General features: G+C 35.5%; 1 protein-coding gene across 4 annotated transcripts; it reads right to left on the bottom strand.

Annotated features, from left to right (window-relative positions):
* Positions 1–27,843, bottom strand: SLC33A1 (solute carrier family 33 member 1). Of its 4 annotated transcripts, none has more exons than XM_057545740.1 (7): positions 26,609–27,839; positions 13,142–13,332; positions 9,017–9,201; positions 8,625–8,742; positions 6,069–6,284; positions 5,183–5,378; positions 1–562 (listed from the first exon to the last, which is right to left on the bottom strand). In XM_057545740.1, exons 1-6 carry the CDS (start codon positions 27,378–27,380, stop codon positions 5,211–5,213), a joined length of 1,650 nt encoding a protein of 549 aa, XP_057401723.1. In that variant the 5' UTR covers positions 27,381–27,839; the 3' UTR covers positions 1–562; positions 5,183–5,210. The 4 variants fall into 4 exon arrangements, with proteins under 4 accessions (XP_057401723.1, XP_057401722.1, XP_057401721.1 ...); XM_057545739.1 differs by lacking the exon at positions 1–562 and adding an exon at positions 3,432–3,716; XM_057545738.1 differs by lacking the exon at positions 1–562 and having other exon boundaries at positions 3,432–5,378.
* Positions 27,844–27,998: the final 155 nt, after the last annotated feature.

A 27,998-nucleotide genomic window follows, 5' to 3' on the forward strand; every position in this document is an offset into this window, starting at 1 on the left:
ACTCTAAATATTTAAATACTGCATAAATATCAAGCTTTAACACACATCTTTTAATAACTTAGCCAAATAAACATTTCACATATACTAATGCTAAACTATCAAAGCTAATGCTAGATCTTCCAAAAATGATAATAGAAATGATTTCGGACTGTGCATTTTTAATTCAAAACTGGACACAGGTACAATGATTCCATAAAAACTTCAACAATGACAGCTTTCAACATTTTTTTCAATTTTACTCTAATCCTTGCAAAGGCACTATCTGAGGACAACAATAGATATAGACTCACCAATAAAACTCGACAGTGGTAATCTATCAATTTATCAGATATGCCAAACTAACTTTTTAAATTAATCAAATTTCCCAATTTTATATTTTCCTAATTGTATAGTTGCATGTGATAAAAAATTTCAATTTCATTAACTATAAGGCTATAAAAAGTAAACTTTTCGCAACATTTAAAGTCATTTTGGGGACTTCCCTGGTGGTCCATTGGTTAAGACTCCACACTCCCAATGCAGCGGGCACGGGTTTGATACCTGGTCAGGGAATTAAGAATTACTGCATGCCACACAGCAAGGCCAAAAAAAAAAAAAAAAAAAAAAAAAAAGATAAAGTCATTTTGATGAAAATAAGAAGAGTCTTTAATACTCATATTTTATAATATTGACTGATTTAATTGTAACTAAGGTGCTAAATTTTAGATACTTAGGATAACTCCCTAAGAATTATACCAAAACCTTGTTCATTTCAATCACACTATTTACTCATTATTCTTCACACAAAATTGTTATAAAAAGTTAGGTCTATATTGACAAAAAAACTATTAAAATGTAGCAACATTTTTCTCTATGCTTCAAGACTTCTTATAAACTATGCATATTAATATTGCTGATATTTTAAGATGATCTTTTAAATTATACCCAGCAACATTTTTTTAAAAAAAGGAACAGTGATTAATCATACAATTTTCATCCTGCTATATAAAACTATTTTCTCCTACAAAATGTCTGCCCCCAAGGTAAAAAACAAAACAAAACAACAAACAAACAGACCTCCTTAAAAGCAGTCTTTATAATCCAACAGTCAAAGTTTCTCTTAGCTTAAGGGAGAGGACATGAGTCCTGTACATTAACTATTCTGCCCTGATACAGGACTTGCTTCTACCAAAACAGAATTCCAGGAAGGAATATTAGCTCTCCATGGCCATTTTACCTTGCTAACAATTTAGAGGACTAAAATGAAGACTCTAATAGTAGTTTTGACAGGTAGGAAATGTAAAGGCTCTCCATCCCAAACTAAATAGTGATTACGTTAAAAAATTGGCACTGTCAATTCAGGCAGAGATTAAACTGAAGTGGAAAAGTACCTATTATAGATACTTTAAATCTTCTAAGAGAAAATCAAATAATTATGCCTTACTATCTACCAAAGACATTGGTTAAAAAAAAAAAGTAGTTACAATGCACTATATATTACCTTCCCTTCTGTAACTAAAATGGCTGTCAAATATATTAATCCTATTTACTATGAAGTTATTTTTTAAATTTATTTTCTTTCTTTAATACTAAAGTAAAATACATTTTGGAAATCTGCATGGAATGTTCCCAACAGGTTGGTTCTTTATTTTTAGCAGGGTCTGTTTTTATAGTTTTACTCATTATTTCAAATACATGAAAAGACATCATCTCCCAAAATACAAAAACAAATCTGGTCTTGTGTTATATTAAATAATGATCTCAACCATTTAATATAAAACAACATACTTTTGGGGGGGTATGTTAACAAGGCAAAATAGAAGTTGTTTATAGGAGGAAAAGGATTTAATGACTAAGATATGTCTTTTGTGAAAAACCATTCACCCTTATGTCCCTCTTTTACCAGTAATGTCTTATCTGCTCTAATCCCTTCAAGATTCAAGTTCAGTACTACAGACGCAGAGATTTTCCAGTTTTCAGCATAGATTTTTCTTTTAACATTGTTTTCAGAATGCTTTAAACAATTAGTTTTACAACTATTATCTCAAATATATGTTTAAAATTCACAGTACAGCCCATATTCAATAAGGCCATGGCTTTTACATCTTTTTGGATCACAGACCATTTAATATTTTAATAAGAACTCTCTCCAAGAAAATTAAAAATTACATATCCAGAGTTTTGCGAGTAGTACAGGGGTTTCAAGGCTCCACTGACAACTGTTTAGGATAAAAACCCTTGTCATAAAAGGATGAAATCAAACAATAGGTTTAGATTTCAAAGGTTTAATTTTTTTTTTTTTTTTGGGCCGCGCTGCACGGCTTACAGGATATTAGTTCCCCAACCAGGGATTGAACCCGGGCCCTCCGCAGTGAAAGTGCAGAGTCCTAACCACTGAACCCCAGGAAATTCTCTCAAAGGTTTAATATTTTTAAAAATAGAGAATTTGGGACTTCCCTGCCGGTCCAGTGGTTAAGACTTTGAGCTCCCACTGTAGGGGAGCGCCCTACAGCTCCCACTATAGTTCCCACTGTCCCTGGTCGGGGAACTAAGATCCCACATGCTGTGCTGCATGGCCAAAAAAATAAATTAAAAAAAAAATTTTTAATAAAAATAAAAAATAGAGAAATCTATCTTAGGTGTTGAACAAATTTTTTATGATTGATCAGGCAAAATTAAAATATTTACAAAGGAGTACCGTGCAGCTTGCGGGATCTTCCCCAACCAGGGATTGAAACCAGGCGACCACTGTGAAAGCCCAGAATCCTAACCACTAAGCCACCAGGGAAGTCCAAGGAGGGAGTTTTCAGTTTTAGTCTCAGCTAATCTTAGCTAATCTTATAAGAGCTTTTCAAACACATCTTTTGATTTAAACGGGTTGCAACCAATGTGCAAATGGAAATACTGATATAAACAGATGTATATATATATGTATTTATAAACGTATATATGTATTTATATTCAATATTAGCCAGTAAATAAATAATTCATTAACTGGAGGAGTTAATGTTCATACTTGAGGGTAGAGTTTATCAGGATCTGTCAGTAAGGAAAAACACAAAAATAGGCAGTATTTTCTAGCAGATTTACAACAAACAGATCCTCACATTCAGGTAGATCATTTATAAGATGCCATCAGTGATCAGTGTATGCAACATTGATATTAACAAGTCATTTTTTGGCAAACCTTACAAGCATGTATCCAAATAACCAAATGACTACAATTCAAAGCAAGTGTTCATTTCTAGAGCAAGTGCAATTAATAGAATGGCTTTCACCTTACAGTTAAGGCTTAAAATACATTTTAAAACTTCAAGTCATCAATGATTTATAAACTTAAAGTACGTTTGAAAGTATGTATAATTTGTAATAATATGGGGAAAAGATAAAGGTAATTATGGCAACGTGAGCTTCTTAATCCAGAAGTTAAAAATCAAAATACATTTCACATATGAGAGTTAGTGGGTTTTCTTTATTCAAGAAAACATTTTGATTATAATACATGACAAAGTACAACACACGTGACAAAGTACTGTAGTCTATGGTTTGGTATGTCTCTAGGACGATTTTCCAGGTGATTCTTCAGGATCTGACAGCGATGCCCAACACAGGGTTTCCAACGGCAATGCACGAGTTCTAGAAGCCACTGCCGCTATCTTTCTTCAGATGCTGAGTGCCATTTTCTCCCACCCATTTTATCCTCCATTACTTATAAAAACCCCACTCTAAAATTCAACCTATGTTATAAAATTAACAGAATCAAACATTAGTATGTATTTTCCCACAAAGATAATAATTATTAAGTAAGAGTCAACTGATATGGGGACACATGTATAACTGATTCACTTTGTTATAAAGCAGAAACTAACACACCATTGTAAAGCAATTATACTCTAATAAAGATGTTAAAAAAAAAAGTCAACTTAATATCTCTTTTTCTCTAACTTTTGAAGGCTTTATGTAATCTCTAAAGAGTCCGAGTACCATACAACACAAAATATGCAAAGAACCTTATTACCAGGTACACATAATATGTTGGAAATTGCTAAAGTACTCAAAAGCTTAATTCTCCTGGGATAGCAACTCTCCACTAGAAACTATAGTTTACAAACAGAAGGTTGTGTTTTAATAATAGGAAACATAGTACCTGATTCCGTATAATTGTGAGAGCTTTTCTCATTAGGACAGTGCTTAATTAAGAAATCTTTTTCCAACACATAATTTGTCAAAGGCACAAAATGTCTTTGTCTCTCTCTTCAAAACAGTTTCTAAAATTACACTATTATTCATTTAAATTTTTCTTAATCAGTAAGTTTTACTGTTTTTCTCTCAATAATAAAAAGAAAACTACTTGAAGAAAAACGTTTAATTTTTATTTTCAAAACTTTGCCATGAACATACGTACAACATTAAATTTGAACCACTTGTGAGCTGTCCATGTGCCATGAAGCACTTATGACAAAAAACCATATGTAAGCTTTAGGGTAAAATTAACAAGGAATCAAAATATCTTCCAAAAGGGGGGAAGGGGGAGGGGAACCAATAAATTAAAAGTCATAGCTTTCATTTTATAAAAAATAGTTTGAATAATCTTCCTATAAATCTTTAATGCTTACAAAAGCAGGAAATACATTTAAAATAGTCTTTTTAACACAGATTCATTAGCACAATGTGGTTATGGTCAGAAAAATTAAAACTAAAATGGTATTTCAGTAGTTTATATTCTCTTCTCAAGAAATTCCAGATAAAATTTAACCAATTTGCAATTCAAAATAAGATTGAACTGCCAACAAGGCCAAACTAGTTGTAGTTAGTACCTGAATATCAAGCTCTGTTCCATTTAATATATTTTACCAAACATTTTAATATAGCTCAATGATAGGTACTGATAACAATACTTGACTGCATGGTTACCGCCCATGACTACTGCATTGCAGCTTAAAACATGCTTTGGTCAGTAAATTAAAAAGACATAAATCAAATAACAAGATCAGAAAAGTTGTTTTAGTACCAATTTCCTGATCTTAAGTAAACTTTAAATACATTGACAAGGCAAGGAAAAGTATATTTAAATATACAGAGAGGTCCCTATATTTTTAACCATTTGGCATTTTATATTAATAATTTCCTGTTTAAAATAATATTTTATACTCCTGTACACTGATTATCGTAACTCTCTGAGTTAAAACTAAACTAGAGTTACCTTTCTAGAATGTCCAGTAGTGAATGCATTACTTGCTCCTTTTGCACTTCCATGAAGATGGTCCTTCATCCTGTAACTTTTTAAGTTTTGGACCAAGAAAGAACCACCAACCAAATCCAATAAAAACACAAATAATGGACTCCACATAATAACCGTCCAGTGCTGTAACACATGAGCCACCGAGTTTTTTGCAAAGCTGTAAAAATAAAATTATAATATCAATAAATACTCCACAATTTCAAAATGTAAGTATTCAGCAATTTACATGTTTCTACTTTGTGATTTAAAGGATTAATCAAAATATACTTTTGTTAAAACATTTCATTCATTCCAAGTGACAAAACAAGTTAATGTATCTTAATCTCTCTAATGCTACTAACGGTATTAAAAACAATTTTCAGCTCTTGCTGTAAACAATATTCATTTTCAAGATACAGCTTTTCATATTTGGAAATGTGAGGAAATTTCCAAGGAATTTATTCTAGAAGTGGGTTTATGTTACTTTGAAATAATTTATCAACAAACTACTAACCATTCAGTTTTACCTCCATTTGTTATATGAATAGCCAATGGAATTTTCCTTCTTCTATCATTATATACCTTAGCTATTAATCATGCATTTATTAAATGCCTAGTGTATAAGGACAATGGTACACAAGGTGAAGGAGAGAGAGACTGCTCCTCCCTTGCTGAGAAGCAACTTCAAGTGAGCTTCACTTACTGATGTGAGTGTGTTTATACCCTCAGTTATGATGGGAAAAAAAAAACTATTAGAAACTATGGGCAGATACGATTTTAAAAAGATGTAGTACTCCTAGAGGCAAAAACGAGGAAAATTAATATCTTAATATTACCTTAAAATTATCTAAAATTGCAACATACTTACCTCAACAGCATCATGTGTTTGGCAATTCTGGTTTGATGCTCCTACACACTCTTTCACTGTGAGGGGATCTACCAGCCAAAGAGCTACTGTAGAAGGCCAGTTTCCTCCCAGGTTGGACACAGTATTTAAAAGGGTCATATATGTTCCGCCAATAAGTGGATCACTAACCTTCGCATTGAAAGCCATTATGGAAACATACATGCTATACAATGTAACCTACAGGGAAAATGTAAAACATCTTCAGTACAATTAAACTTTAAAAAGCTATGGTCTAAATTAAGAACATTGAAAGCATAAACCGGAAAATTAATTTTCATGACCCTTATTAAACTCAATCAACAAACATTTATTGAGCACCTACTACAAGCCAGGCTTTACGTCTGGTCATGGCAATACAAAGATGAATAAGACACAGTCCCTCTGTGCCCTTGAAGAATTTATTCTAAGCTGGGAAAATAGGGAATAAATAATTATGATGAAATGTGGTAAGTACTGAAAAAAGAAGTATACACAGTGTGCTATCAGGGCCTAAATATATGGGAGATTAATTTCATCACAAGTAGTCAAGGAAGGCTCAGCTGAGAATGACAGATGTAGTAATGAAGGATCCATATAGTAATAAGCAAAACACTATATTTATACTATACCTAAATATATCATATGTGTGTATAGTATATATGTATTATACATAGAAGCACTCAAATATTCAAAGGGAATATGAATATATAATTATATGTATATAATTTTCTTATATATAATTCAAAATTTATGTGACAAACTGAAGAGAAAAATCTCCTTGAGAGGCAAAAAGTGCTTAAGAGGCAAGAATTAACCCTTCATTTAGGAACATGAAAACAACCCATGTTTCTAAAATAGAATTCCTTTGAATACTGTTCCATGGGATGTTCATAGAAAAAGGAGTTCCAAAGTCAAATAAGACTGAGAAACACTAAGTTATACAAAATTAGACTGTAGGCCTCCTGAAAGCCTTTAGAATATAAACTCCTTAAGGGCAGGGATTCTGGCATGATTTAGTCACGGTTTTATTTAAGTACTTACAATGGTTCCTGGCATGGAATAGGTGTATTCACTTAATATTTGCTAAAGGAATGATTAAGATGCTACATAAAGAGGGGTTATGTCAGGTATCATTTCTCAAATTTACTTGGCCTTGTAATTTTTTTACCACAAAGCATCTGGTTTTCTGAGTTTCAATGACTACACTTTGAAAAATTCTCTAATGAAATCCAAAGCCAAACAAATGATTTTTGGACAACTACATCATATTTTTCTTTACTTACTCAAGAAGTGAAGCATTACTAAGCTAAACTACTTCTTTTAACTTCAATTTGGCACCTAGCATTAACTATGTGCAAAACAGAAAAAAAATTATATTTGACACCTTAGCCTCAATGTTTTTACATACAGCTAGTCAGACATGATCCACTACAGAATTCTCCTAAATGATACAAATGTATGCAAAAAATTATTGAGGTTACCTGGTAGCCATATTTTTAGGTTTCAGTTAAAAACAGTGAGGAGTTGGTAAATATAATTTTCAAAGAGTTTAAACTAGGTACTATAGAAAAATCCAAAGTGAATCTGAAACACACATTAGCAATAACTGCAACTGAGTCTCAAAGGTTACTACTGGGCATCTGCCATTTATTTGAACCATTTATTCCCAGGGAAAGAAAAACCCATTCTGCAACAGCAGCTTGGGTGAGACTATGGAAAAGTGAAGATCAGTTCTTTTGGGGATTACAAACACATTTAATAAAGAAAAAAAAGTAGATTAACACCCAGCTTCCAAAACCACAAAGAGTAAGTCATAATTTTTAATACAGGGACTTCCCTGGTGGTCCAGTGGTTAAGACTCCATGCTTTTCTGCCAAGGGCCCGGGTTCAATCCCAGGTCAGGGAGGGAAGAAAGAAAGGAAAGGAAGGAAAGGAAGGAAAGAAAGAGAGAAAGAGAGAAGGAGAGAAAGAGAGAAAGAAAGGAAGGAAGGAAGGAAGGAAGGAAGGAAGGAAGGAAGGAAGGAAGAAAGAAAGAAAGAAAGAAAGAAAGAAAGAAAGAAAGAAAGAAAAAATTTAATACAGAATCTAAACCAAAAACCTGGGACCTATAATCTAGAAGCTGTCATTATTTCTCAATACTTTCAGAAAAAAGAAAATATCGGGACTAGAAGAAGGAAAGAATCCAAATCTAGGGATGAACTGAGGGATACTTAGCAAGGGTAGAATTCCTAACTAACTTTGGAATAAATCCTGAAATGTAACAAATATTTGTTGAATGAACAAAAGAAAAAAAAAATGAAGTGAATGAAGAAGAAACTCTCTTTCCATGAATAAAACTCATTAAAATAAAACCCCAAAAATAAAAATATTAAAAAAAAAATCCACAAGGTTTAAAGTTCACTGTCAAATAATTTCTTCAGAAACAGATTCGTGCTTAAATCTTAAAATTTATTACCATTATTTTAAGGCAATTGTAGAAGAACTTCTTTATTTTACATAGGACAGTTTATTCCCTGGGAAAAACCATGGCAAGCTTACCTGATGTAACGCATAACTGAGCAGCACTATAATATAGTAATATATAGGGAATCCCCCTTGATGTTCTACTTTAGGAGTCCACCAGACCAGTAGAGCATATTCTAATCCAAGCAATAATCTATAGAAAAAGAAAGAAAGGTGGAGCTGACTTCCATTTTAGGTTAAAAAACAGAAACAAAAACAGAAATCTGTGTGCCTACCATATGAAAGAAGCCTGTATCTAAAACCTGTTAGGAAGTTAAAAAGAGATAAAAGTGCATATAAATGATACTGAAGTTAAAAATGTTTTTCAAGCCTTTTTCCATATACACTCTATACACAGATATTAGTGATACTGATGACCGCTCCTCATTTAACCTCTCTTATTTAGTAAGGTTTCATTTCATTTTTACCTGTAGGGCATGGCTTTGTAAAATATGTTTAGTGGCTGGGGACCTGCAGTATATTTGCTGATAATCAGAGGCAATATTATTTGCAAAGGAACCATTGGAACTGCCAATAAGGCTAAATGTTCTTTGGGTACTCCCTCTTCTACCAATTTCAGTCCTGTTACTGCATCTGCTGCTGAAAAACCAATCTGCAATATAAAAACAAAAAAATATTTTAATTTGTGACTTATGAAATATTTTCCTCCAAGCATATGTAAGTAATTTAAGAACCTCAGTCTCATTATTGACCCATGCCAGTTACAAGTAAGTATCATATTATTATATCTGGTACAACAGTCAAGTTACTGGAGGCACACTTTGCCCTTATGGTCTACTAACAATATGAAGTAAAAACAAGTGAAAATTCAGCACTCTTAGGAACTGTAATTTTAATTACAACTAAATTTCCATTTCAAAAAGTTCTATATCTTACAATAAACAGTGTCCAAGTCCAAACCTACTGATTTGTATATTTTAAGTTTAAAAGAAAAGCCTTTGATTTCAAATAAATCTGGTTAAAATGAACCATCATTGCCACAAACCATACACATTTTTGATGATTTCTGACTGACAACAAAATTTCCAAAAAGTCATCTAGCTTTTCAAAATTAATTCTGAGAAAACATTATATCTAAGAGGTTGAGTTAAATGAGGGGTAAGAAAAGGTATAGTTAGATTAATTCTTAAAAACAACAAAAACAAATAAGAATGCTAAAAGTAATGGGTAAAAGTTTGAGGTGAAATAAGATATTTAGACAGCCTCAGAGTATTTCCCCACAAATTAGTTTTTAATTACAAAAGGAAAAATAGTAACTTTGCAATGGATTAACGAGGTAATCAAGGTTAACAACAATAATTAATGGATAAAGGGACATGATATGGCTCCTGATATAATTCCCTGAAGATGTCACAGCATTATTTCTGTGACATTTCTGACATATATACACAGCACGAACCTAAACATGAAGAAACATTAGACAAACATAAATGGAAGGCCATTCTACAGAATAACTGGTCTGTCTTCTTTGAAAGTGTCCAGGTCACCACACACTACTAAGTATAAGGTAGATAACCAACAAGGACCTATTATATAGCACAGGGAACTCTACTCAATATTCTACTCTACCTATATAAGAAAAGAATCTAAAAAAGAATAAATATATTGTATATGTATAACTGAATCACTCTGCTGTACACCTGAAACAAAACATTGTAAATCAACTATATGCCAATAAAATAAAATAATAAAAATTTTTTAAAAAAGTGTTCAGGTCATGAAGGACAAAGAAAGGCTCATACTAAATAAATGCAATGTGTGATCCTGAACTGGATCCCTGACCAGGAAAAAATAAAGTTATAAAGGCTGCTCTGGGGACAACTGGTGAAATCTGGATATGCACTGTGATTAGAAAATAGTACTACATCAATTTAAATTTCCTGATTTTTTATTAAGTTGTGGCTTTTTAAGAGAAAGTCCTTGTTTTCAGGAGATACATATTTAAGGTATTTATGGATAAAGGGACACGATATGTACAAACTACTCCCAAATACTTCATAAGAAATATGTAAAATAGCACAATTTACAGAATAAAGAAAGTGGAGCTAAATGTTAACAATCACAGAATTTTGATAAACATATATGGACATTCTTTCAACTATACAAGTAAATTTTCAGTAAGTGTGAAAATATACAAATTAAAAAAAATTTTTTTAATGATAAATATTACTTTGAATACTTTTAAATACTTTAACTTCTCGGAATGGAGCCAAAGAGCAAATTTCACATAAAAAATTAAAGGTCAGAGATATTTCATTTAAGTCCAGAAAAGAATTTCACTGATACTTAACACATTCTCTTTGTAAACATTAGATATACAAACTGACTTCAACATTTACTCTGTCTTAAAAGTGGTACAGGAGATATTTGTAATACACATATCTAACAAAAAAACTCATATCCAGGATATATAAAAAATAAAAATTCTACAAATTTAGAAAGAAGGGTAACTCTGGATATTCAAATGACCAATAATCATACGAGAAGATGCTCAACTTCTTTAGTCATCAGGGAAATGCAAATTATAACTATAATGAGATGCCACTACACACCCACCAGAAAGGCTAAAATTGAAAAGACGATACATGTGGTTTCAAGGCTGCGTAGTGATTAGAACTCCCTTACAGTGCTGGTGGTAGAGAAAATTGGAACAATCACTTTGGAAAACTGTTTGGCAGTACATACTATGCTTTTCTTAATGACCAGCAATTCTACTCCCAGGTATTTACCCATCAGAAATGTTCACCTATGTTCCCCAAAAGTAATTTACACGAAAGTTCATAGAAGCACTATTAATAATAGTCCAAAAGTAGAAATAACCTAAACATTTGTTGATAGAATGGATAAATTGTGGCATATTCATACAATGGAATACTATAAGCAATGAGATGAACAAACTATTGCTATAAATAACAATATGGATAAATTATACAAATATGATGTTGAGTGAAAGAGTACAAGAGCTAGACATAAGAATACATACTGGATATTCCATTCATATAAAACTCAAAAGCAGGGAAAACTAATCTATGGTGTTAAAACTTAGGAGAGATGTTATTTTTGGTGAGGTTTACTCCACAGGGGGAACATGGGATTCTAGACTCTGTATTTGAAGCAACTCCGTATACATTGCTGGTGACAGTATAATTTATTATTAAAATCTTTTAAAAACCAATTTAACAATCATATTCACTGATCCATTAATTGCTCATTTAAGAATCTATTGGAAGGAAATATTCAGAACACCAAAGAGTTACACACAAAAATATTCACTAGTGCATTTTTATAATTAAAACACATGGCAAATTAAATATACAACAATAGAAAAATGAGTACATTATGGCAAATTTATATACTGTGACAATTTATAGCTATTAAAAAGTATATTATAAAATATTATTTAATGATACAAGAATATGGAATAAGAAGACAATAACAAAATAAAAAATTATACACAGTATGATCCAATTCCACTTTTGAAGTATTTGTGTGTATATAAATATATTAATATTAATTCTTAATTATAATTAATGTATTAATTATATATGTCAAGTTTATGTACACACATGTGCATGCACACACATATATACATAGGGGAAAAAAGGAGGCTGGAGGGAAATATACCAAAAATGTTACCAATGGTTATCTCTAAATGATATAATTAGATAATACTATTATCTTCCTTGAACCTTTTAGCATTTTCTAAAGTTGAACCTTAAGTTTAAACCTTCCTAACATTTCCTAAAAATTTAACCCTCTTTATCCTTAGAGAGGAGGAAAAACTCAGTACTTCAAAACAATGAGGCTGTAATTTTTACTTTAGGGTTATCAAAAGATAGCTGTGAAAGTGTTTATATAGATAGGTTTAAATATAATATGAAAATCCTATAACTGATTTTATATTTTAGGATATTAATTCCAGTACTAGCAATAGTTCACTATAACAAAATATACTTACCTTTCTTCTAACATAATCTCTTTAAAATGTTTTAGAACTATAAAATTAAGACATCTTAAAACAGAAAACACAGAATTCTTAAAAAGTCACCAAAACCCCCCTTTATTTGATAGTATATTTCCTTCTACTGTTTTAAAATAATTCAATTGATTTTTAAATGGACTTCTAATACTCATACATTTCCATATCTTTGTAAATTACATTCTAAGTAAATAATTTTAACACCTTTGACATTAAGTATATACTCATTCTAACAGTAGAGAGCTATTATTTTTTTAAGGTATTCATTTCCATTCCAAGCATTAATATCATTCATTTAAAAACTCACATTTATTAGAAGTACTTCAAATTGGCATAATTTTTTTTCAAGATCTTAAGACATTTAGCTTACTTTGAAGTTATGGTCGATTTGCTATCATCACACCTTTTAAAACACATTTAATAAACAAAGTATACTAGTTTTTATTGTTAAATTCTAAAATTAGTGGAAAGGGACTTATGAAAAGGCAACAGAAGTATTCCATGATATTGGTAATTTTAACAGAATGGGGAATTTGCTTTATAAATCTCTTACCTTTGCAGTTAGAATCAGAAGGCAAAATGTCAGAACTGCAGGCATTTTTATAATTGCAAAAAGCAGCTTGTAAGTATCTGTGATCCCTTGGGTTTCTTCTTTTCCTACTGATACTTCTTTGTGTTCTTTTTTCAGAAGGGCAACTAAAGTTGTTGTTATCAAAAATACAGTTCCCCAGAAGAAAAGGAAGTCTGAAATTAAAAATGTTTTAAATCTATAATTAACCTTTGAAATAACATATCTTCACTGATACTAAATAATTCTGTACACAACTTTTCCTCAACTAAAATCTATTAAAAAAAAAAAAACACATAGGGCTTGTCACGTTCAAGGCACCAAATGAGGCAGAGCAGATGAATAAGACAGTCCTGTCTCTGTTAAACATACATTACATAGACCCAGAATAGACAGTGATACTTAACAAGGAAAAAGGAAAGGGTTTAGTGGGTTGAATGAAATAAAAGTTACCAAACTGTGACACCTGCTGTGTTATTTTATTCAAGGAAACTTCTTAAGGGCAGGAGATGGTTTTCATATCCCGTAAGATCCATCAGTCATACTTCTTAAGCACTTAAACCATTTCAGCTCTTTATTAAATTTCGACAACTTAAACAACAAACAGATGATCATTTACATTAGATTTTCTGCCTTTTGTTTTTAAACTGTTTTTAATCTGTTTAAGAATAACCCTCCCTTTCAATACTATGATACATAAGTAATTTTCTCATACTTGTAGATGCACAAAAAAGACACATGAAGAGTAGTATTTGGGTTGTTTCAGTGAAAGATGGCTGGGCCATTAGCCCTTATTGCAAACAAATTAAGCGGAGGGAGTGAATAATGTCCTAGAAGATTCTGCATAACAGCTAAAAAGAATAGTAATAATAGAGGCACCATTTCTTGAGTGCATACCATGTGTCATAAATGTGCTAAGCATCTTACATATATTACTTCCTTTCCTACAACAATACAACAGGGGAAGTTATTACTAGCCCCAATCTTCAGAGGAAGAAACAGGCTGAGAGGTTACATTGCCTGATGTTACATTTTAAGTCAATGCCTCATACAACTGATTTCAAAAACCTGTGTCTCCTTAACCTCCCTAAGAAATGCATCTTATTTTGTCTCTATAAAACTTTCTCCAATACCTGTGTTTTATGCTACATGTAATGGAGTTGAACCTTTTTATTATTTAGTAATTCCTATAATATGTTCCTATACTTTTCATTTTCAAGACTATTACTCTATTGTTTCATGGCATTTCTAGAAATATATCTCCATGAGATACGTACTTTGTTTCATATTGAAAAGTATAAAATTTACCTTTAAATTCCTGTGTGTGTGTCCTATGGTTATCCGCATGTATTATTTTTCATTATTCTAATAAAATTTATTTTAAAAAACCCAAAACTTAGTGGATAACCCTCAGTTTCTTCATCTGTAAAATAAGAGCTCCCTAGAAAATCCCAGATGTTTTCTAGCCCTAACACTCTAAAATCATATTCAGTTTTAAATGTGTTTGCTTTTTATTTTATTGCTCATGCAGCATAACTGACTGTTCATGAAGCCTAGTCACCTTTTTCCAAAATAACATCGACCATTCTTGAGTCAGGGTTTCCCTCTGTATTCAGTCTTGCTCGGCTGCTATGCTGGGTCACTACGGCTTAACTCTCACTTATGATGGAGGCAGAGAGCGTCATTCATTTAGATCAACTTCCCTCATGCATAGACCAAATTCACCTTAGTATTTAAATGTTCCTTTCTTATAAGTTATTTCATTTGATTTTTGTAGTAAACACGTGAGACAGGCAAAGTAGGCATTATTACTATGCAGAGACAAGGAAAAGCTCAGAATATTTAAACCTTTGCCAAAGGTCAAATTATTAACAGGCAGAACTTTAACCTAAATCTTCTGAATTTGAGATTCATACTCCTTCCATTATTTCACAGTGCCTATATAAAGACTTTTTAAAATTAATGTTGAATTAAGAATCTATTAGAATTGGCTAATTGTGTAGTCTCCACAAGCCTAACCAAAAACAAGGCTCTGCTATTCAAATTTTGCAAATTAAAGAAGCTAAACTGCTTCAAACACATACCGAAATGTGTATTCTGAGGTGAATTCTTTTCTCCATAATGTGAAATTTATACAGATGGTCCCCGACTTATGAAGGCCTCACTTGAGATTTTTCAACTTTATGATGGTGTGAAAGCGATATGCATTCAGTAGAAACTGTACTTCGAATTTTGAATTTTGATCTTTTCCCAGGCTAGCGATACTCAGTATGATCCTCTGTCATGATGCTGGGCAGCACCAGAAAGCTACAGCTTTCAGTACAGTATTCAATAAATTACATGATATTCAACACTTTACTATAAAATAGGCCTCGTGTTTGATAATTTTGCCTCACTGTGAGCTAATATAAGTGTTCTGAGCATGTTTAAGGTAGGCAAGGCTAAGCTATGATGTTTGTTATGTTAGGTGTATTAAACGCATTTTTGACTGATGATATTTTCAACTTATGCTGGATTTATCAGGACATAACCCCATGAAGAGTCGAGGAGGATCTGAAATTAATTTCAGATATCAGAAGGGAAACAGGAAACATTCCTAAATGCAAAGGTATCCATTTTAAAATGCACTAATAAATACAAATCTTATGATTAAAGTTCATTAAAATAACATGATAACATAATTTCCAGTTTATGTTAATATAGTGTTTTGGACTCTGATTCAAAAGGAACGAACAACAATTTAAGATTATTCTTATAAGTGAGGCTAATGTTCACTATTTTTACATTCTTAATTTCATCTGTGAAATGTGACAAATAATGACTTGTTTACAGAATTTCATCTACAATATTATTCTCATTGAGGAAGTTTTTGTTCATTATTTGGTTTAAACTGGCTCTTTAAGAAATCCTGAAAAACACTTTCACTGTCACCAGAAATTTCAATTAATGGTCTCTATAAAAATGTTAAGGGGTTTCCCTGGTGGCACAGTGGTTAAGAATCCGCCTGCCAATGCAGGGGACACGGGTTCGAGCCCTGGTCCAGGAAGATCCCACATGCCGTGGAGCAACTAAGCCCATGCGCCACAACTACTGAGCCTGCACTCTAGAGCCCGCGAGCCACAACGACTGAGCCCACGTGCCACAACTACTGAAGCCCAGGGGCCTAGAGCCCGTGCTCCACAATGAGAGAAGCCACCACAATGAGAAGCCCGTGCACCGGGACAAAGAGTAGCCCCCACTCGACATAACTAGAGAAAGCCTGTGCGCAGCAATGAAGACCCAACACAGCCAAAAATAAATAAATAAAAATAATAAATTTTTAAAAAATGTTAAATGAAAATTAAAAGTTTTCAGTTATATACTACTTTCAGCAAAGAAATTTTTTAATTTGCTTAGTATACATTCCCAATTTTTTTTTTTTTTGGCTGCGCCACAAGGATTGCAGGATCTTAGCTCCCCTACCGACCAGGGATTAAACCCGTGCCCCCTGCAGTGGAAGCGTGGAGTCCTAACCACTGGACCGCCAGGGAATTCCCTATTCTCCCAATTTTAATGAACAAAATCTTCATCTGAATTTAAACTCCTTGATACCAGTACCAAGGGAAATAAGATTAAGAACAAGTTAAACAGGTTTCAGTATTGTTTGCAGATAAGATTATTTCTAATTTCTTTGTGCTTTAAGGGTAAGATAACAGTACACAAGAAAGAAGAAAGTAGTGACAATAGGTCATTCAGAGCCCTCATTCAAAGGCTTTCCATTGCTCACAGAGACTGAAGAATGAAGTAATAGCTCAGAAAGAGAGGCTTAGCCACTGCCAGAAAATATATTAAGATTTATGAATGCAATTACCATAAATACTATTATTAGACTATTGGCTATTGTTTATTAATACTGTTTGGATCCTACAGAACATCCATAGTCTGATATACCAACCACTGTAAAGATATTATTAGCAAGAATAATCTAAATATTTCATTACTAACATTTTGGTTGATTCTGATTTATATATTTTATCTGCAAAAGCATTGTGACGTATATATGTATGATCAAGATGTCAGAGCTGATGTTCAAGTTTCTTAAACATGATTTTGTGCAAAGACCTGTAAGACAAGTTTAATATTCTGAAGTGACTACTAGATCTTACCTAATGTTCCAATGCGTGCAAAAATTAAGAGCATGTAACAATGCACCAGTAATCAAAAAGGATATAATAGCCAGCACCTGAGCTCCTATTATGCCAAAGCAAAACACAGGACAGGGCAATAACCCTCAAACTCACTCTCCAAGACGAGCATTATTATTCCTGTTTTATACTCAGTGAAAGAGAATCACAAACCAGGAAGTGCCAGAGGTGGGATTCAAACTCAGATCTGACTCTAAAACAAGAATGTTCTTCATTATACTACCCAGATGCTCAGAAACACCTATTGCAAGTAGGCTCTCTTCCTACTAAACAGATACACCTGACAAAAAGGTACTTATTGTAGCTCCAATCATGAAGTCTGGAACATAGACACTTGAGAATACTTCTTTGAACTGGTTACTTGTATTCCCCCCTCCCCACCTCCATCTCCCCATATGGTGGTATGCCATAGGGTATGCAAACCAAACATGGTCCATCTTCATAAACAGTTCATTAACTCAATAACTTAGAAAGAAACATTTTCATGAAAAACATATATTATAGAGAAGGCAAAATTTCCATGAATTTTAAAGATAAAACATTAGATTTCAAAAAAATTTCAAGGGGCTTCCCTGGTGGCACAGTGGTTGAGAATTTGCCTGCTAATGCAGGGGACACGGGTTCGAGCCCTGGTCTGGGAAGATCCCACATGTCGCGGAGCAACTAGGCCCGTGCACCACAACTACTGAGCCTGCGCATCTGGAGCCTGTGCTTCGCAACAAGAGAGGCCGCGATGGTGAGAGGCCCGCGCACCGCGATGAAGAGTGGCCCCCACTTGTCACTACTAGAGAAAGCCCTTGCACAGAAACGAAGACTCAACACAGCCAAAAATAAATAAATTAAACAAAAAAAAAAAAACTTCAAGCTTTCAAGGCTTTGGACCAGGCCCCCAGACCCTTCGTGGTATAGGTTCATTCTCTTCCACCATCAGAAGAGGTAGAAAAATTAAGAAGCACTGTCTGATACAACCATCCTTGGCTCAGACCAGGTTCTCTCTCTAACTCTCACACTATGGAAATGAACTTTAGTCCTTCAGAAGTCGCAGGAAAACAAACTTTCAGTTTCTGTTCTAAATAACCGTCAGGCCTTCCTTTCATCTTGCTTTCAGTACAGCTTTCTCTACTTCACAAGTTAGAGCATGAAGGGAATTTAGACACCTATCATCAGTCCACTGCTCTCACTTTCACAATGGAAGAAACTGAAATAGAAATACTATGTATCTGGCCCTGGGTCTCCAGCTAAGTCTCAGCAAGAAACAGAATTTTCTTCTATGTCACAAATCTCTCCCTTTTAAGCATTTGCTCGAAATATCTATGCTGAGGAGCACTCCCAGAAAATTCTGTTTTGATTATAATACAATATAGTCATATCTTATTTGGGGATTAGATTTTTGAAACACAGCATGCAATGCAAAAACTGACTAAATACAAAGCTAATTTTGAAAGCTTCCTAAGCGTTTAGTTTTCCTAACCCCTTAGGAAGGTGCCATGTTTAGATCACATACTTTTTCATTAACTCCAACAATGTCAGGTTCTCCCCTGGGGTAGAAGAAACGGTTTCTTCAGTCAAGCACTAGATTAAGCAGCTGTCTGACTATCAGGATCCCTGCTGTCCCAAAACACTAGACTTAAACTCAGCCCAGGATGCAAGACTGAAGCTGAGAGGCCAACAGATTCAATGCTCCCACCTCATGCTAAATCTGGGGCCTGTATCACTGAATAGATGGAAATGAATCACTCTTTCCATTTTTTAAAATATGTTCAGGCCAAGCACAAAATCCATTTTAATTAAACATGTATGATATTATCTCTACTCTGATGCTATGATAGGAGGTTCTTGCATTCAGCTTTTGTAAAACCTACATCCTGACACCCCTAAAGCACTTTTTGTAAGCTGAAAGCTGAATTCAGACTTTTATAAAACAGTTGACAATGAGCATTCCAAACTATCACATGAAGATGCAGGGTTCATCAGAATAGCTAAAATGAAAAATAATGGTAACATGAAATGCTGGCAAGGATGCAGAGAAACTGGATCACTCACATATTGCTTGTGGGAAGATAAAATGACATAGCCACTCCAGAAAAAAATTGGGCAGTCCCTTTCAAAAGTAAAAATGCACTTAACATAAACGAGCATTTGTACTCTTGGGCATTTACCTGAAAGAAATGAAGACTTACTTTCACATAGCAATAGCCAAAAACTGGAAACTACTCAAATTGCCTTCAATGGATGAGTGGTAAAATATACTGTGGTATGTCTAACAAATGGAATATTTCTCAGCAATAAGACTGAACAAATCATTGATCCATGCAACAACTTGGATGAACCTCAAAGAAATTATTCTGAGTGAAAAGAGCCAACCTCCAAAGCACACAGACTGCATGATTTCATTTATCTAACATCTCTGAAATAACATAATTATAAAGATGGAAAACAGATTAGTGGCTGCCAGGGATTAGGGATGGAGAAGTGGAAATGGGTATAGCTGTAAAGAGGCAACACAAGAGTCTTGTGGTGATGGTACAGTTGAGTATTTTGATAGTGGTGGTGGAGGTTATATAAAGCTACACATGTGATAAAATTACATAGAGCTATACACACGCACACATAAATGAATATATGTATAACTAGTGAAATCTAAATAAGCTCTATGGATTGTACCAATGTCAATTTCTTGGTTTTGATATTGCTATGGTTATGTAAGATTTTAACAATGGATGCTAGGGGAAGGGTGCATGGAACTTCTCTAAACATTTCTCTGCAACCTCCCGTGAATCCATAATTATTTTTAAATAAAGTTTTTTAAAACTAATGGGAAATTTAAGAATGCAAAAGTTCTACGGCTGTGCTAGGAATAAAAAATGTAGGTCTCAAATACAAGACAATATAAAATATCTAAAAAGAAAGAAATCTTTAGGTGTTTTGAAATCATGTATTCTGTAGCCTTAACTGATGATGATTGGACTTCAGCTATCATGTGTTCAAAAGTAAAGGGAAGGGACTTCCCTGGTGGCACAGTGGTTAAGAATCAGCCTGCCAATGCAGGGGACATGGTTCAATCCCTGGTCTGGGAAGATTCCCACATGCCGCAGAGCAACTAATAAGCCCATGTGCCACAACGACTAAAGCTGTGCTCTAGAACCCGCGAGCCACAACTACTGAGCCCACATGCCACGACTGCTGAAGCCAGCGCGCCTAGAGCCCATGCTCCGCAACAAAAGAAGCCACCGCAATGAGAAGCCCACACACCGCAATGAGTAGCCCCCGCATGCAGCAATGAAGACCCAATGCAGCCAAAAATAAATAAATAAATAAATAAAAGTAAAGGGAAAAAATTAAATTAAAAAAAATTTTCTTAGATAACAGCAAACCAAGAAATAGAAATTCTGTAACGGAACAAACATCTTGCTTTTTGAATATGCACCCCATCCTTAATAAATGTTTCAGCATGCACACTCACATATAAAATACATACTTGTATTGACACATACACACTACTATATATAAAATAGATAACTAATAAGAACCTACTGTATAGCACAGGGAACTCTACTCAATACTCTGTCATGGCCTATGTGGGAAAAGAATCTAAAAAAGAGTGGATATATGTATAACAGATTCACTTTGCTGTACACCTAAAACTAACACATTGTAAATCGACTATACCCCAATAAAAATTAAAAACAAAAATATGTATTTGTGACCTCCTATACTAAGATATATATATATATACATTTTAAGATAAAAACGCCACATTAAAAAATATGAAATAATAAAAAGAATGAAAAGGACATGTATAAAATGCAACATTTATCCAAAATTGTATTTAAAAGAACAGGTGAAATCAGGGGTTTTATATTTTTAATTTTTTAAAAAAATTAATATTTATTTATTTTTGGATGCATTGCGTCTTCGTTGCTGTGTGAGAGCTTTCTCTAATTGCGGCGAGCAGGGGCTACTCTTCGTTGCAGTGCACGGGCTTCTCATTGCAGTGGCTTCTCCTGTTGCAGAGCATGGGCTCTAGGTGCCCGGCTCAGTAGCTGTGGCTTGCAGGCTCAGTAGTTGTGGCGCACAGACTTAATTGCTCCACGGCATGTGGGATCTTTCCGAACCAGGACTTGAACCCATGTCCCTGCATTGGCAGGCGGATTCTTAACTGCTGTGCCACCAGAAAAGTCCCTATTTTTCATTTTTCATTTTCTAGGAGAACATCTTGTATTAGGTAAGTCTATTTTGCTTTCTCCAATTAAATTATAGTTTTCAGGAACACTATAAATGAAAGTAGGAGACTGCTTGTAATTAGTGAGGTTCTGACTGTTTTGTTGATAAATTTACATAGTAAAGGCTAATTCAATTGGCCTCCAAATAAATTTCAATAAAATTAGAAGTGAAATTCAGAGTAAGACATATGCCAAATAAAATCAAATACTTTTTTGGTTTACAGTGTATTTTGTAAATTGTCTTTTATGCACCCCATCCACAAAAGCTATTCTACAGTTCTTTACTGGACAAGGAAAGCATACAGTACCATTTCTCCTTTGCTTTGTTTTAAAAAGAAAAAAGGCTTTAAACCTTCTTTCTGGGGTATAGTCCCCAGTTTTTAATATTTAATCTCTCCTGAATCTAGCAGCCCCAGTATTCCTAGCTATCTCACTTTACTACTAGGGCCCCAACATTTGAAAAGAAGCTCACTTCTTCCTTTGTCTATACTGAGATGTGAGATCCACCAGATTTATGAACTTGTTCCATTCAAGGCAAAAATAGAGTGAAACTCAAGGACTGTATATCATACACTGTGTATGACATTTACCCAGGGATTAACTTGTAAGGTAATGGATTCCTTTTTAAAATTTTTATAAATCTTAAGTAATTATATAGTAAAACAATTTTTTGGTGTACAGTTCTATGAATTTTAACACATGCATAAATTCAAATCACTATCACCATAATCAAGATACAGAACAGTTTCAACACCCCCAAAACTCCTTCATGCTATTTATTTATAGTAACCTTCTCACCCACAACCCCTAGCAACTACTGATCTGTTTTCTATCTCTATAGTTTTATCTTTTGAGAGTATAAGGGAACGTTTCAAGCCTAGATTTAGATGCTAAAGAATGTATTACAGCCTATATAAGAATAACTGATCTAGAAATGGGTCAGTTAGTTCTGCCCAAATTCTAAATAGTATTTCTAGTCACGTAAAATATATTAATGAGTACTGCTTCAGAAAGCAAGACAAAGAAATTTGTCACTAAGTCAGAATTAATGGTCCTGCTCTCTTCCTAATTCAAAGCATGAATATCATGAGTCTCCCTGGTGGTCTAGTGGTCAGAATTCAGCACTCTCTCTCTCAAAGCATAAATGTCTTAAAAATAATGTTTTTACTATTATTATCATCAGTTTGATTACCTTCATACTTAGAGCATCTGTTTTTTCAAAGCAGCATTTCATTTTTCTCTGACTTACTCCTATATGTGCAGGCCTATCTATAGATAAACAGATTCATAGCTCTAATATGTTTGGCCCTCTTCTCCACTATCACACTATCCTGCTCCCTGTCTCAAAACCCAAATATACTGCTCCCATCCCAATCACTTCTATTCATTATTGTTACCACTGCTTCTAATTTTCTTTCCCCTTTTTTTGGCCATGCCATGCGTGTTATATGGGATCTTAGTTCCCTGACCAGGGATCAAACCTGCGCTCCTGCAGTGGAAGCACGAAGTCTTAACCCCTGGACCACCAGGGAAGTCTCTACCACTACTTGTAGAGGAGCAGGCCTCGACTACCAGTTCTCAGGCTGGATCTGGCCTAAGGACATATTTTATGATTCTAGCAAATGTTTTTAAAATGAGGAAATAAAAAGGGAATTTCCAGCTTCTCCTGAATACTATATTATATACTCCTGATATTATATCTAGCAATCCTGGGATCCTACTGCCACAAGACAACAATTTATTGGAGATGAAGCTACCTGCCTTTAAAAGGGCATGAGTTTTTCAGGTCACCACTGTCCCCTCCAATACCTACAGTCCTGTACCAACTCATCATTTTGGTTTGCAAACCTGCACTATAGACTATAAATTCCTTGCAAACAGAGAATGTCCAGGTTTTATTCATCAAATTGTAACACCTATCACATGACCAGTACCAAACAGGCATTCAATGCTGAGTAAATGAATGACATGGGTCACTTTAAAATCAAAATAACAACACAACAACAAGAAACCCTTAGTCTGTCACTTCTGGGCATCCGGCATTCTGGGAGCATGTTGATGTGTTTTAGACATCAGCAGTCAGAGTGCTGATTTCTCTTATAGAAAAGCCCAATCAGCACATATTATATTCAGGTTTTGAGGTTTGTTTTTTTTTGAAGTTTTTCCTAGTTTCCTACCAACTGGAGGCAAAACACCAAATAAGGAGTCAGGAAACCTAAGCTGTAGGTATATCTATCTCTACCTCTAACTAGCCAGTTGGAATTTCCTGATCAGTTTCCTCATCAATAACAATGAGGAACTGAAATACATGATCTTTTCAAGGCACAAAACTTTATGTTCTAATCTCTGTTTTCTACTGGGTTATTCTCACATTGCTTGAAGCTTATAAGGTTATCTCTTTTTGCTGCTAAAGATCCTTGAAAACCAAGGGGGCAGGAGCAAAAAAAGGCTACCTCTGAGTTAAGGACTGTTCTGTATCCCTGAAGGTACCAAAAAGCCAATCTCAGCATAATCAAGGTTTTCTTTCTAAGGGATTGTATTTTCATCCTCTCCTTCCTGTTCTAAATTTACTATTTAGATTACTGCTTTCTAGATGGCAAAAACTGTTCTTTCTCAATATATTCTATCTCTATGTATCTGTAACTCAAAACAAAGTGCTAATCACAGAACGTATTTCAGAATTTTAAAAAATAATTATGCCTCTTTTTAATTTCCTCATTTTGTAAACATCTGCCTCAGTGTTTGCCTCTTCTTTTATTACCTAAGCAACTGTATTTCCTTCATGATTCTTTCTGTGCTCTCTAAATTCCTCAAAGCCACTGGTTACTCTTAGTTATAAGTTCCAAAAAAAAAAAAAAACCTATAAATGTGATACGTACAGTCATACAAAGGAGAATGAAAATGCAGGACTCCTCAACTCTTAACTTATTAAAAAGTAAGCTATTTTTACAATTTCCTGGAGAACAAAGTTCAAATTCCAGAACAAACAGCTATTCAAAATAATAAATCAGTGTAAATAAAAATCCAGTGCCACAATTTTGATCTTCCCATAGGGGAACAGTTAATGGCATTCTCTGGAATGATATTTTATTAATCACTCTTATCACACTTACGAGAAAGCTCTAATTTACTTAGTAATTTAGTTTCCATAGTCTCTTCAATCTTGATTTCTTTACTGAGACTTCCCCATGTTAAGTAACACACCATCCTATTAGCCCTTTTTGGTGATATGAACAGTCCCGGTAAAAAAGGAAAAGCAAGACACATAAAAAAGCAACGATGCATTCATTAAGTATTTGTAAGCAGAGAATTATCCATATAGCAGGAGTGGGACCCCAGAACACTCAGAGACAAATCTGTTTAGGTGCAAAGCAGTATCTCTCAACCATTTTTGGCCGTAAACCAACTGAGGAAAAGTATAACTATTATTTCATCAGTAGTAGTGGCTCACTAGCAGTTTGAGGAGGTAGAAAGGGGGTCACTTTTAGGGTGTAGGGGTGTGGAGGGGGTGTATATGATTTCAGTAATACAGTTGGGAATCCCTTCCTCCCTTCCCTGAATATTATGATATAGCCCTTAAACTTCCCTTACCACACACTTTGCCCTGACATTTACCCTATTGGGAACCCCCTAGTGCTAGGAAGATGAGAGAAAGTTTAGCTGTTTAAACTTCAAGAGACAGTCACCTAAATTGATCACTACCAGAATGAAGAATTCTACTATATTCCCAGTGTTGGTCATTCCTGATATTGGTAATTTTACTGTTTCTCAGTTGTTAGGAAAGTTAAAAAACAAAACAAAACAAAACAAAAAACCTCAAAACCTTACAGGGCCTTCTGTTGTGCTCATGCAGAAAGAGGGGGAAATCTGTAGAATTTACACCCTATTTCCTACGGAATAAACTTTAAACTCTTACAGCAACTAAGGAATTTGGTCGGGCTTCCCTGGTGGCGCAGTGGTTGAGAATCTGCCTGCCAATGCAGGGGACACGGGTTCGAGCCCTGATCTGGGAAGATCCCACATGCCGCGGAGTAACTGGGCCCGTGAGCCATCATTACTGAGCCTGCGCGTCTGGAGCCCGTGCTCCGCAACAAGAGAGGCCGCGACGGTGAGAGGCCCGCGCGCCGCGATGAAGAGTGGCCCCCACTTGCCGCAAATAGAGAAAGCCCTCGCACAGAAACGAAGACCCAACACAGCCATAAATAAATAAATAAAAATTAAAAAAAAAAAAAGAATTTGGTCAACAACCTTTAATTTGGTCACAACCTTTCTTTCAGCACCATTTTCCAAAATCAGGCCCCACAATGACTGCTTCAGGCACTTTGAACATTGTATGTACTGTCTTGTATCTTCCTGTACTTTGCTGCTTCAGTGCATTTTCACCTGGTGTTTTGTGCATTCTGGAACTCTACTTACCCACTTTATGAAATCTTGTAATTCAACAACAGCAAATGCCAAGCCTGACTCTCACAAGTTGTTCTTGTGGGCGGGAATTGGCTTTAATCATATGAGGCCCTTTGAACCCTGTCACTTAGCCTGGTCATTAATGTTTGAATGAATTAACCCTGTTCCATTCACCAGAAGGCTAGATGAGGGCTCTTGGTATAAGGGTAGGAGTAGAAATGGACCAGGAAACATGGAGCTAGAAATCTCAGTCTAACAAAAAATGAAAGGAAAATTCTGAAATAAGGCTGGGCTCATGTCGTCACACTAGCCAGTCTTCTAAAAAATGTGCATCTGAGTATTATTAGGCAAGTACCAAGGTATCCCTAGACTCAAGAGTTTTGTTTGCTATGACACAACAATGTTTACTGGATGGGTTGCCTTTCCCTGCTCACTTCAGAATACTGATCAATTATGATTGCTCTAATGTAATCATTCTGGCTGAAGCTCATTTTAGTAGAACAGAAAACTTACCTCGGATTATCTCCCATAAAATGATTTCCAGTACATTAAATAATGGTTCCTTCTAACACTACACACACTGTCGAAAGGATTCATAAACGTACAATAAACCTAACAGCATAATAAATTAAATACACTACCTGAAAGAGTAACGATTCCCCTGGGTTGAGGTTGAAACCGCAAGTATTTGTTACAAAAGTCGGCAGATTCAAGGGCCAAAAACAAAACATTGCCCAAAAAGTAACCGGCTGTTTGGCCCACTGAATTGCAAGTAGAAGCGTAACCCACGTTTTCCCGGGATAACATAGTTAACGCCCAACCATCCACAGCGATGTCCTGAGTAGCTGCCAGGAATTCAAACAAAAAGAATGTCACTGTGAGAGCAACCACATCGGGGGTTCTGCCATCTGTATTTCCGAGCAAATGGTCCACTTGAGTAGAGAGATATATCATGAAGAGTCCCAGTATATACTGTGTAGGGACAAGCCAAGATTTGCGACGACCGAAGTTCCTAAAGTAAACCGCATCAACCAAAGGGGCCCAGAGCAATTTGAGACTGAAGGGCCAAAAGACAAAACTGAAGAAAGCTTGATCTGTATAGCTAACATTTCTGCTCTGTAAAATGAGTGGGATGCTTCCCGCCAGGCCCAGTGGAATGCCCTGAAGCACGTAAAGAAAGAGCAACAGCAAAATGCTGCTTAATTCCGCCCGGCAGCTCCGTGGGGGTTTTGAGAAGTCACTAGCGCCGATATCCCGCAGAAGAGCTTCTTTGTCCCCTTCCCCGCCAACCAAGTCCGGATAATTATCCCAGGCGCCCGGCGGCAGAGGACCGCTCTTCATATCTAGAGAGTGGTTAAAAGTCCCTGGCCGTCGTTGCCGACTGCTGTCCTTGTGGGAGATGGTGGGTGACATATCAGAGACGATGCAGAGCCCCGTCTGTAGGAGGCCAGGGCTTAGCGTCTTGGATCCGTCTAGTCCCAGGTCCAAGGCTGTCGCTCTGGACCAGGGTCTCGATGGCTCAGGGAGGGGGACACGGCGCGGGTTGATAAGGGCACTTCTTACAGTGGCCCGGAGTGCTGAAGCCGGGAGCCAGTCCCCCGGCGGGAGGCCCTGGCGATGCCCAGGTAGATGCCCCTTGGAGCGGCGTCAAGGAGCCTGAAGGAGCCCCCCGGGCAGCCGCGCCGGGGTCTGGGCTGGAGGAGGGGGCCGTGGTGCTGCGACGGAAACGGGCCCCTAGCTGCGGCGAGACCAAACAGCCAGTCCGCCGACCCACCGCCTGCTCTAGCCGCCACCAATGCGGCAGCCGGTACTTTCTCCACGGGACTCCAGAGATACCAGATAACTTCCTGTCTCGCGCTTCAGGAAGTGGTCCTAGTCTCAAATGAGTCCTCAGCCCGCCTCCAGAGCAAGCCAATCTGGAAACGCTCTCCTGGCCAAGTTCGGAAACAACGCTCGGTAGGAACCCGCAGCCCCAGCGGCTGGGACCTCATGGGAGGATTAATGCGGCCGCACCGTGCGGCCGGGGCGGGG

Source organism: Balaenoptera acutorostrata, chromosome 4 (assembly GCF_949987535.1).
Source record: "Balaenoptera acutorostrata chromosome 4, mBalAcu1.1, whole genome shotgun sequence".
Taxonomy (NCBI): Eukaryota; Metazoa; Chordata; class Mammalia; order Artiodactyla; family Balaenopteridae; genus Balaenoptera; species Balaenoptera acutorostrata.